This window comes from Hippopotamus amphibius, chromosome 4 (genome assembly GCF_030028045.1).
Source record: "Hippopotamus amphibius kiboko isolate mHipAmp2 chromosome 4, mHipAmp2.hap2, whole genome shotgun sequence".
Lineage (NCBI taxonomy): Eukaryota > Metazoa > Chordata > Mammalia > Artiodactyla > Hippopotamidae > Hippopotamus > Hippopotamus amphibius.
Genome location: NC_080189.1, coordinates 172,294,244 through 172,306,575, shown reverse-complemented (window position 1 = coordinate 172,306,575; position 12,332 = coordinate 172,294,244). Strand labels below are relative to the sequence as shown.

At 40.2% G+C, this 12,332-nt stretch overlaps 1 protein-coding gene across 2 annotated transcripts in view; it reads left to right on the top strand.

Annotated features, from left to right (window-relative positions):
* The window catches only part of KCNK10 (potassium two pore domain channel subfamily K member 10), an 89,538-nt gene that overhangs the window by 6,194 nt on the left and 71,012 nt on the right, over nucleotides 1-12,332 (top strand). For both annotated transcript variants that reach the window (XM_057731950.1, XM_057731951.1), the window contains exon 2: nucleotides 10,760-11,094. In XM_057731950.1, the coding sequence (XP_057587933.1) occupies nucleotides 10,870-11,094 (225 nt within the window). In that variant the 5' untranslated portion in view covers nucleotides 10,760-10,869. The remainder of the gene's footprint in view (nucleotides 1-10,759; nucleotides 11,095-12,332) is intronic.

The window sequence follows — 12,332 nt, the reverse complement described above, 5'->3', positions numbered from 1 at the left end:
AGCTTGGTTTCCAAAGAGAAAAGCTGATTTTGAGGAAAGGCAGACCTTACAAACTTAGATCCTTCCAGGTGGCCACGCTCTGAGCAGGTGTTGTCAGGGTTTTTGGTGTTTTGAGCGAGGAGTGACATTCCTGAACTTTTATTTACCGCAAAGTTCCCCAAGGCAGAGATAGAGCCGTTTAACTCACGAGTGGGATTGTTTGCCTTGCTTAGGTAATTAGGTTTGTCATCTCCTAATACTTTATTTACGCAACAGCCACGCCTCACCTTGACAGAGGCCATAATAAGCATTAGTATTATAAAGGGAGAACAAAAGTGAAGGGAAATGGCTATTCATTGCGCACCAGGCAGTTTTCTGACATGTGTGATATCACTCTGTGTGTGACACCATCCTGAACTTCCTGCGGGTCCAGAAAAATCCCCACCTTAAAGCATTTACCTCCAAAGTAATGGAATTGCTCTTACGGAGAGCAGGGACCTTTGAGAATTCGCTGTGTTCAAACCAGGGGAAATTTCTTTTCCAATGACTGCTTATTTGAGGGAGGTAGAAGAAAAATTCTATCATTAATAGATCGGGAGTGATTACATCTGTCAGCGCATTTTCTATTGGGAAATACATTTAAGGTCTATTTTATTATTCTAATTTTTTCAGGAAACCAAGTTAGTTGGCATAAAACATTCTGATTCCTTCCCTCATTATGACCACGTTTCTTTCTCCTCACCTTTAGTAGTTGTCAGGAACCCAAAGTTTCTTTACTCTGATTTTTTTCAGTTGTAGTTGATTTACAATATTATATTAGTTTCAGGTGTACAACATACTGATTCAATATTTTTATAGGTTATACTCCATTTAAAGTTATTACAAAAAATGGCTATATTTCCCTGGACTGTACAATATATCCTTGTTGTTTATTTATTTATTATGTTAAGCCAATGAAAATTTTTTATTGAACTATAGTTGATTTACAGTATTATATAAGTTTTAGGTGTACCAACACAGTGATTCACAAATTTTAAAGGTTATTATAGTTATCCATTTATAGTTACTATAAAATATTGGCTATATTCCCTGTGCTACACAATATATCCCTGTAGCTTATTTACTTTATACATGGTAGTTTGTACCTCTTAATCCAATACTGCTATCTTGCCCCTCACGCCCCTTCCCTTGCTCTACCAATTACCACTAATTTGTTCTCTGTATCTGTGAGTCTGCTTCTCTTTTGTTATATTCACTAGTATTTTTTCTTAGCTTCCGCATATAAGTGATATCGTAGAGTATTTGTCCTTCTCTGTCTGACTTATTTCACTAAGCATAATACTCTCCAAATCCATCCATGTTGTTGCACATGGCAAAATTTCATTGTTTTTTATGGCTGAGTAATATTCCATTGTGTATATATACCACATCTTTATCCATTCATCTGTTGGTGGACACAGGTTGCTTCCATATCTTGGCTGCTGTAAATAATATGGCTATGAACATTGGGGTGCGTGTATCTTTTTGAAATAGTGTTTTTGGTTTTTTCAGGTATATACCCAGCAATGGAATTGCTAGATCATACGGTCATTCTGTTTTTAGTTTTTTGAGGAACTTCCATACTGTTTTCCACAGTGGCTACACTAATTTACAATCCCACCAACAGTGTACTAGGGTTCCCTTTTCTCCACATCCTTGCCAACATATATTATTTGTAGACATTTTTAAAGATCTTTTTGATGTGGACCATTTTTAAAGTCTTTATTGAATTTGTTACAACATTGCTTCTGTTCTATGTTTTGGTTTTTTGGCCACAAGGCACGTGGGATCTTAGCTCCCCAACCAGGGACTGAACCCACACCCACTGCATTGGAAGGCAAAGTCCTAACCACTGGACTGCCAGGAAAGTCCCAATATAGACTTTTTTTTTTTTTTTTTTTTTTTTTTTTTTATTATTATTTTATTTTATTTTTTTTTGGGGGGTACACCAGGTTCAATCAACTGTTTTTATACACATATCCCCATATTCCCTCCCTTCCTTGACGCCCCCCCCTCGATTCCCCCCCACCCTCCCTGCCCCAGTCCTCTAAGGCATCTTCCATCCTCGAGTTGGACTCCCTTTGTTATACAACAACTTCCCACTGACTATTTTACAGTTGGTAGTATATATATGTCTGTACTACTCTCCCGCTTCTTCTCAATATAGACTTTTTGATGATAGCCATTTTAGCAGGTGTGAGATGATATCTTGTGGTTTTGATTTGCATTTCTCTGATGATTAATGATATTGAGGATATTTTAATGGATTGGTTGATCATCTGTATACCTTCATTGGAAAAATATCTATTCAGCTCTTCTGTCCATTTTTAATTGAGTTTTTTGAGTTGTATGAGCTGTGTATATATTTTGGATATTAACCGCTTTTCAATCATATCATTTGCAAATTTTTCTCCCATTCATCAGGTTGTCTTTTTGTTTTGTTGATGGTTGCCTTTGCTATGCAAAAGCTTTTATGTTTAATTAGGTCACATTTGTTTGTTTTTGCTTTTATTTCTTTTACCTTAGGAGGCAGATCCAAAAAATATTGCTAAAGTTTAAGTCAAAGAGTGTTCTGCCTATGTTCTCTTCTGGTTTTATGGTTTCAGGACTTAAATTTAGGTCTTTAATGCATTTTGAGTTTATTTTTGTATATGATGTGATGAAATGTTCTAATCTGATTCTTTTGCATGAAGCTATCCACTTTTCCCAGCACCATTCATTGAAGAGACTGTCTTTTCTCCATTGTATATTCTTGCCTCCTTTGTCGTAGATTAATTGACCATAAGTGCATGGGTTTATTTTTGGGCTCTCTATTCTGTTCCAATGATCTATGTGTTTGTTTTTGTGCCAGTACCGTGCTGTCTTAATTATTGTAGCTTTGCAGTATAGTCTGAAGTCATGGAGCATGATACTTCCAGCTTTGTTCTTTTTTCTCAAGGTTGCATCAGCAATCTGGGGTCTTTTGTGGTTCCATATAACATTTAGGATTATTTGTTTTAGTTCTGTGAAAAATGCTCCTGGCATTTTGATAGGGATTGCATTAAATCTGTAGATTGCTTTGGGTGGACATTTTAACAATATTAATTCTTTCAATCCAAGAGCATGGGATATCTTTCCATTTCTTTGAATCATCTTCAGTTTCCTTCATCAGTGTTTTATAGTTTTCATGGTATAGGTCTTTCACGTCCTTGGTTAAGTTTATTCCTAGGTGTTTTTTTTTTCCCTAGGTATTTTTTATGTGATTTTAAATGGGATTTTTAAAAACTTTCTTTCTGATATTTCCTAATTAGTGTATAGAAACACAACAGATTTCTGTGTGTTAACCTTATATCCTGCAACCTTGCTGAATTCATTTATCAGTTTTAGTAGTTTTTATGTATGGAGACTTTAGGTTCCTCTATATGGAGTATCATGTCATCTGCAAATAGTGACAATTTTACCTCTTCCCTTCCAATTTGAATACCTTTTATTTCTTTTTCCTGTCTGACTGCTGTGACTAGGACTTCCAATACTATGTTAAATGTAAGTGGAGAGAGTGGGCATCCTTGTCTTCTTCCTGAATTTAGTGGGAAGGCTTTCAGCTTTTCACTGTTGAGTATTATGCTGGTTGTGAGTTTGTCATAAATGGCCTTTATTATGTTGAGATATGTCCCCCTCTCCCCACTTTGATGAGGGTTTTTATATGAATGGATATTGAATTTTGTCAAATGCTTTTTCTGCATCTATTGAGGTGATCATGTGATTTTTATCTTTCCTTTTGTTAATGCAGTGTATCACATTGATTGATTTTCAAATGTTGAACCATCCTTGTGATCCTGGAATAAAACCAGCTCAATCATGGTGTATGATCCTTTTTATGTATTGTTGGATTTGGTTTGCTATTTTGTTGAGGATTTTTACACCTGTATTCATCAGAGATATTGGCCTGTAATTTTCTTTTTTTGTAGTATCTTTATCTGGTTTTGGTATCAGGGTAATGGTGGTTTCATAGAATGAATTTGAGAGTGTTCCATCCTCTTCAATTTTGGGGGGAATATTTTGAGAAGGAAAGGTGTTAGGTCTTGTTTATGTTTGGCAGAATTCCTCTGTTAAGCCATCCCATCCTGGACTTTTGTTTGCTGGGAGTTTTTTTTTTTTTTTAAATTACAAATTCAATCTTACTTCTAGTGATTGGTCTTTTCATGTTGTCTTTTTCTTCCTACTCAGTCTTGGCAGGGTGTATATTTCTAGAAATGTGTCCATTTCTTCTAGGTTGTCCAATTTTTTGGCGTATAACTGTTTATAGTATTCTTTTATGATTTGTTGCATCTCTGTAGTATCATCTGTTGTTTCTCCTCTTTCCTTTTTTTTTTTAAGAACTTTTATTGAGATACAGTTAACAGACAATAAACAGCATATATTTAGAGTGTACAATTTGGTGTCCCAATCTCCCAGTTCATTCCCCCCCAACCCTCCCCGCTTTCCCCACTTGGTGTCCATGTGTTTGTTCTCTACACCTGTGTCTCTATTTCTGCCTTGCATTTCCTCTTTCATAGTTGTTAGCATTAGCCTTATGTATTGAGGTGTTCCTATATTGGGTGCATATATATTTATAATTGTTATCTCCTCTTCTTGGATTGATCCCTTGATCTTTATGTAATGTCCTTTCTTGTCTCTTGTAACATTTTTTATTTTAAAGTCTATTTTATCTGATATGACTATTGCTACTCCAGCTTTCTTTTGATTTCCATTTGCATAGAATATCTTTTTCCATCCCCTCACCTTCAGTCTGTATGTGTCTCTAGGTCTGAAGTGGGTCTCTTGTAGACAGCATATATATGGGTCTTGTTTTTGTATCCATTCAGCCAGTCTGTGTCATTTGGTTGGTGCATTTAGTCCATTTACATTCAAGGTAATTATCAATATGTATGTTCCTATTACCATTTTCTTAATTGTTTTGTTGTTGTTTCTGTAGGTCTTTTTCTTCTCTTATGTTTTCCGCTTAGAGAAGTTCCTTTAGCATTTGTTGTAGGGCTGGTTTGGTGGTGCTGAATTCTCTTAGCTGTTGCTTGTCTGCAAAGCTTTTGATTTCTCTGTTGAATCTGAATGAGATCCTTGCTGGGTAGAGTATTCTTGGTTGTAAGTTCTTCCCTTTCATCACTTGAAATATATCGTGCCACTCCCTTCTGGCTTGCAGAGTTTCTGCTGAGAAATCAGCTGTTAACCTTATGGGAGTTCCCTTGTATATTATTTGTCATTTTTCCCATGTTGCTTTTAATAACATTTCTCTGCCTTTAATTTTTGTCAGTTTGACTACTATATGTCTTGATGTGTTTCTCCTTGGGTTTATCCTGCCTGGGACTCTCTGCACTTCCTGGACTTGGGTAGCTATTTCTTTTCCCATGTTAGGGAAGTTTTCAACTAGAATCTCTTCCAATATCTTCTCAGGTCCTTTCTCTCTCTCGTCTCCTTCTGGGACCCCTATAATGTGAACGTTGGTGTGTTTAACATTGTCCCAGAGATCTCTTAGGCTGTCTTCAGTTCTTTTCATTCTTTTTTCTTTATTCTTTTCTGCATCAGTGATTATCACCATTCTGTCTTCCAGGTCACTTATTCGCCCTTCTCCCTCAGTTAATCTGCTATTGGTTCCTTCTAGTGTATTGTTCATTTCCGTTATTGTGTTGCATATCTCTGTTTGTTTGCTCTTTAATTCTTCTAGGTCTTTGGCAAACTTTTTGATCTTTGCATCCAGTCTTTTTTCAAAGTCCTGGATCATCTTCACTATCATTATTCTGAATTCTTTTTCTGGAAGGGTGCCCATCTCCTCTTCATTTAGTTGTTTTTCTGGGGTTTTATCCTGTCCTTTCGTCTGGTACAAAGTCCTCTGCTTTTTCATTTTCTCTATCTTTCTGTGGCTGTGGTTTTCAGTTCCACAAGACGAAATACTGCTGATACTGTTTGATACTGCTGTCTGCCCTCTTGTGGAGGAAGCTATCTAGGAGGCTCATGGGTGCTTCCTGATGGGAGGGACTGATGGTTGGTAGGGCTGGGTGGGTGGAGCTCAGTAAGACTTTAATCTGATATGATGGGTGGAGCTCAGTAAAACTTTAATCTGCTTGTCTGCTAATGGGTGGTGCTGTGTTCCCAGCCTGTTGGTTGTTTGGCCTGAGGCTACCTAGCACTGGAGCTTACAGGCTCTTTGGTGGGGCTAATGTTGGACTCTGGGAGGGCTCACACCAATGAGCACTTCTCAGAACCCCTGCTGCCAGTGCCCCCGTCTCCTTGGTGAGCCACAGCTGCCCCCCACCTCTGCAGGCAACCCCCCAACACTAGCAGGTGGGTCTGGTTCGGTCTCCTATGGGGTCACTGCTCCTTCCCCTGGGTCCTGGTGAGCACATTTTTTGTGTGCCCTCCAAGAGTGGAGTCTCTGTTTCCCTCAGTCCTGTGGAGGTCCTGCAATCAAATGCCGCTGGCTTTCAAAGTCTGATTCTCTGGGGATTCCTCCTCCTGTTGCTGGACTCCCAGGTTGGGAAGCCTGACGTGGGGCTCTGAACCCTCACTTTAGTGGGTGGACTTCTGCAGTATAACTGTTCTCCAGTTTGTGGTCACCCACCCAGCATTTATGGGATTTGATTTTAAGGTGATTGCGGCCCTCCTACCATCTCATTGTGGCTTCTCCTTTGTCTCTGGATGTGGGGTGTCTTTTTTGGTGAGTTCCAGTGTCTTTCTGTCGATGATTGCTCAGCAGTTAGTTGTAATTCTGGTGCTCTTGCAAGAGGGAGTCTCCTCTTTCCTTTCTTACTTTGTTTGTTTGGGTCTTCTCTCTTTTCTTCTTCATGAGCCTCGCTAAAGTTTTATCAATTTTGTTTATTTTTTTCAAAGAAACAACTCTTGGTTTCATTGATTTTTCTATTATATTTTTGTCTCTATTTTATTTATTTCCTCTCTGATCTGTATTATTTCCTTCCTTCTGCTGACTTTAGGCTTTGTTTGTTCTTCTTTTTAAAATTTCTTTAGGTGGAAGGTTAGGTTGTCTATTTGAGATTTTTCTTGATTCTTGAGGCCTGTATTGCTATAAACTTCTCTCTTAGAACTGCTTTTGCTGCATCCTGGAGATTTTGGAAAACTGTGTTTCCATTTTAATTTGTTTTGGGGTATTTTATGATTTCCTTTTTGATTTCTTCATTGACCTATTAATTTTTTAGTAGCATGTTGTTTAGTCTCCATGGATTTGTGCTTTCCCCATTTTTCTTTCTGTAATTGATTTCTAGTTTTGTACTTTTTATGGTTGGAAAAAATGCTTGATATGATTTCTATCCTTTTAAATTTGTTGAGACTTGTTTTGTGGCCTGGTATGTGACCTATCCTGGAGATTGTTCCATGTGCACTTGAAAAGAATGTGTGTTCTGCCCTATGTCTTTTGATTGGAGCATTTAGTCCATTGTCATTTAAAGTACTGATGGGTATATACTTATTGTCATTTTGTTACTTGTTTTCTGGTTGTTTTTATAGTTTCTCTTTGTTCTTTTCTTCTTCTTTTAGTTCCTTTGCTTGTTTGATGATTTTCTTTAGTGGCATGCTTGTGTTGCTTTATCTCTTGTTTTTGTGTAGGATTTGACTTTTTGTTATCATGGGGTTCATGTATGTTGACCTATACCTGTATCAATTTGTTTTAAATAGGTAGTCCTTCAAGTTTAAACACATTCTAAAAGATCTACATTTTTTTTATTGTACTTCTCTCTCCCACATTTAAAAAAATTGTTAATTAATTTATTTATTTGGCTGCACTGGGTCTTAGTTGTGGCATGCAGGATCTTCATTGTGGCATGCAGAATCTTCACTGTTGTGTGTGGGATCCTTGTTGTGACATGTGGGATCTTTAGCTGTAGCATGCAGGATCTTTAGCTGTGGCATGCAACTCTTAGTTGCAGCATGTGGGACCTAGTTCCCTGATGAGGGATTGAACCTGGGCCCCCTGCATTGGGAGCACAGAGTCTTAACCATTGGACCACCAGGGAAGTCCCTCCCACATTTTTTTGGACATAATATTTTATGTCTTTCTGTTTATCCCTTTACTGATTATTTTAGTTATACTTGATTTTACAACTTTTTTGTCTTAATTTTCATACTAGCTTATTTAAGTGGTTGATCCTCAGCCTTTACTATATATTTTCCTTTACTAGTGGGATTTTCCTTTCCTATAGATACTTCTTGTTGTAGCCTTTTCTTTTCCACTTAGAGAAGACTGTTTAACATTTCTTTTAGGGTTGGTTTAGTGTTGATGAACTCTTTTGGGTTTTGCTAATCTGAGGAATTCTTTCTCTCTCCTTCAATTCTAATTGATAATCTTGCTGGATAGAGAGTTCTAAGCTGCAGGTTTTTCTCTTTTAGCATTTTAAATATATCATGACACTCCTTTCTGTTCTGCACAGTTTCTGCAGAAAAATCAGCCAATAACCTTCTGGGGGTCCCTTGTATATGACTCTTTGTTTTTCTCTTGCTGCCTTTAGAATTCTCTCTTTAAGTTTTGCCATTTTAATTTGCCACCAAGATACATCAAGATAATTATGACATATCTTGGTGTGGATTTGTTTGGGTTCATCTTGTTTGATGCTCTCTGTTCTTCCTGTAGTTGATATGTTTCCTCCTTCAGATTTAGGGATTTTTCAGTCATAATTTCATAAAATATGTTTTCAACCCCCTTCTCTGTCTCTTCTCCTTGTAGACCCTCTATAATGTAAATGTTGGCATATTTGATGTTATCCTAGAGATTTCTTAAACTGTTCTTGTTTTAAAATTTATTTTTCTTTTTGCTGTTCTGATTAGGCGATTTCTGTTATTCTATCTTCCAGATCCCTTATGTGTTCCTCTGTGTCACCTTGCCTGCTGTTAATTCCTTCTAGTGTGTCTTTCATTTCAGTTTTTGTATTCTTTGGTTCTGGCTGGTTCTTTTTTACATTTTCTAGTTTCTTGTTAAAATTCTCACTGTGTTCATCTACTCTTTTACCTAATTCAGTTAGTATTCTTATTACTAATGCTTTGAAGTTTTCACTTGGTAAATTGTTTATTTTGGTTTCATTAATTGTTTTTTCAGGGGTTTTCTCTCGGTCTTTCAATTGAGACAAATTCCTCTGTCTTCTCATTTTCCTTACCTTTCTCTGTGTTTGTGAAATTAGGTAAAGCAGTTACCTATTTCTCCTTATGCTGGAGCATTCCTTTACAGTTTGTGTCTGCCTAGTGGCTTTGGTGGGAGAGCTGGATTTGATGTGAATGCAAGTCATATCTTTCCTTAGGCTGTGCTGGAAGCTATCAACTTGGTAGGAGGTGGGAATGGAGATGGAGGGACTAGGGCTGAAGCAGGTGTAAGCTGGAGCTTCTGTGTAAGTGTCCATCATCACCCCATAGGGGGACAGGGTCAGGTTCCAAGTTGCTGGAGCAGAAACCCTGAGGGTTGGGCTTCCAAACCAGCTCAGTTCCCTTCAAGTATGTGCTCTCCCTCTCCCAGCACTGGCATGGTCCCTCTAGAGTGGAACAGTTCTGGAGCAAGAAGAGCTGGCACAGGCACTTGGTAAGGGCTGGGGTACAGTCCGTGGTGGTCCAGCTGTCATCGGAGATCTGGACTGCCTCTGATGCGCCACTTGTGTAAGTGATAGCAATGGCTACCTCCACTCTGCTCAGACTCTGCTTCAGGTTTGAGCTACCTTAGTGTCTCATGACTAGGGTCCTTCCTTGGTCATGCAGCTCTCATTCCAGTGTGGAGCTGTGATGTGAGGCAAGCAGGGCTGGAATGTTCACTTGAATCAGGCTGGTGTACACGCTGGGGCAGCAATGGGAAACCAGTCAGCCACCTGCCTGGTTTCAATTTGCCCTCTCCTTCCTGCTTTGGGAGCAAGCCAGCATAAGCACGCCCCTCCTGAGTGGAGTCCAGGCTTCTCACAGCCCTTCTATTAGTCCCACCAGCCCCCCAGGGGGCTCATCTTCTTTTTGTAGGACCCCAGGGTTGGGGCACCCAATATGTAACTTGAATCACTCACTTCTCAGGGAGAGTCTCCACCCGTGTAATCTCCCTTCTCCTCTGAGTCCCCTCCCAGGGACAGAGGTCCCAACCTGTAGTTGTATTTTTGATGTGTTTGTAGGGGGAGGTGAGTTCCATGTCCTCCTACTCCTCCATCTTGATCTAAGAGTCACTGTGTTTAATTTTTGCTCTTTTCCCTATAGCAGGCTCACCCTTCTTTTGCTTTGTGACCGTAGACCTGGATAAAAGAACTTTAAACTTGCTAGACACTCATTTTTTCTATACTCTTGGTGTCACCTAGCCCTCAGCACTTGGACACTTCTGCTGGGTATCCTTCCTCTACTTATTTCCTCTCCAAATTGGACAGTGTGTCTCTTTTTAAAATATGATGGTTTGTTGTGTGTCTTACACATCACTTAACAAGGAAACTAAGGGAGGAGATGAATGAGAAATAACAGAGACACAGCTTTCAAATTTGGATCCTTGTAGAGAAATATAAACATTTCTGGCTCAATTAATATTTTCTTTCTTTAAAAACTAGAACTCCTGGTGCTCATTTTTTTAGGATTCAAACAAAAACCTAGCAACTGATTGAATTCCCTCACTGCGGGCTTGGTGAACCAATTTTTAATCCTCACATTGGAAAGCTGGCTTGAGAAAGACATCTGTGCTTTGTTTCTGACAAGTTTTGGGTTGTGTATTTATAAACACACTCTCTTTCCCCCTCTCGCCCACCCCGTTTCTCAGTGGCCGTTCCTGCAGCAGCGCCCCCTGTGTGCCAGCCCAAGGGCGCCACTAACGGGCATTACGCGGCCCCACGCCTCTCCATCTCCTCCCGAGCCACGGTGGTAGCCAGGATGGAAGGTGCCTCCCAGGGGGGCCTGCAGACCGTCATGAAGTGGAAAACAGTGGTTGCCATCTTCGTGGTCGTGGTGGTCTACCTCGTCACAGGCGGTCTCGTCTTCCGGGCATTGGAACAGCCCTTTGAGAGCAGCCAAAAGAACACTATTGCCTTGGAGAAGGCGGAATTCCTGCGGGATCATATCTGTGTGAGCCCACAGGAGCTGGAGACATTGATCCAGGTGAGCAGGGAGAGAGTCAACCATAGAATCACCTGTGGGGGGAGAGGGTGGTGTTGATTTTGTCTTTCAGGCTCACTGAGCTTTGCCTTTGGTTGAGATGCTCCTGATGGTCAAGGAGGTCCTCTCTGGGAGGTGACATTTGAGTGGAGACCTGTGACAATGTGACAATATAGGGGAAGAGGGGTCACACGTACAATGTAGGAGCAGGGTGTGCTCTGCATCACCTGCTTTTGGATGTGGTGGCCAGAGGCAGCAGCAGGCAAAGGGCTTTGGATTTTCAGGTTCAAGGCCACTTATGTCTGCTGATTAACTTTTAAGTCTGTGTGAGATGCTGGGGTAAGAGGATGGCCAAAGAAAGAATGAATTTAAACAAGCAAGGATGTAGTAACCTGTCTAAGGTGAATGAGAATGGAGCAGAGAAAAGGTCACCAGATGTGGGATGGTGAGGCTGTTAGTGACTTGAAACAGGCTTTGGTGGCTTTGTGAGGTGGAAATAATGATAAGAGTAACAGTGATAATCAAGGTTGCTGTTTTTGAACACTTGCTGTGTGTCAGGCACTGTGCTAAAGCCCTTCCATGCCGTGGATATTAGGGAAAAAAACATTCACAAAAAAATGGAGGCAGAGAACTTTGGGCTCCCACCTATAGAAGCTAGGCAGAGGAAGCAGGGGTGGGGTGGTCTTGGCAGGGGTGAAGTGAGGCTGGGAAGGGATGTGGGAGACAGGGAGTCATCTAAGGTAGTGTAATAGGAGGAAGTGAAATAGGAGGCTTGAGAATTAAGCAAAAGGTGGAGAGGACCGAGTCCCAGGAAGGGGAAAGGGAAGTGGTTGAGAGCCCAGTTGATGAGCTTCACCTTGAGGGTGAGGCAGGGTGACAGCCTCCAAGGCTGAAGTTTGGTTTCCATTCTACACGCCCTCCTGAACCATGAGGAGTAGTGGTGGGAGGCGGTGATGTTTATGGATGCAAAGGAAGAGTCCCATCTTTCTGGGGGTTCTAAAGTTTGGAAGGCAGAGGGATGCAAAAGACAGCTTTCACAATTCCTTCTGGCTCTGGGATTACCAGCATTAAATTCTAATGGCTACTACAAATCAGGATTCTGTAGGATTTGCAAGTCTGGGCTGGTGTATTTATTTACTTATTTCCATCTACACTGATAGGGTAGGGGAATTCTGAGGCTACTTGTGATCAGGCCCCTTCATAGCAGTTGTAATCTTTTAAATTAGTTTCTGTAATCTGAC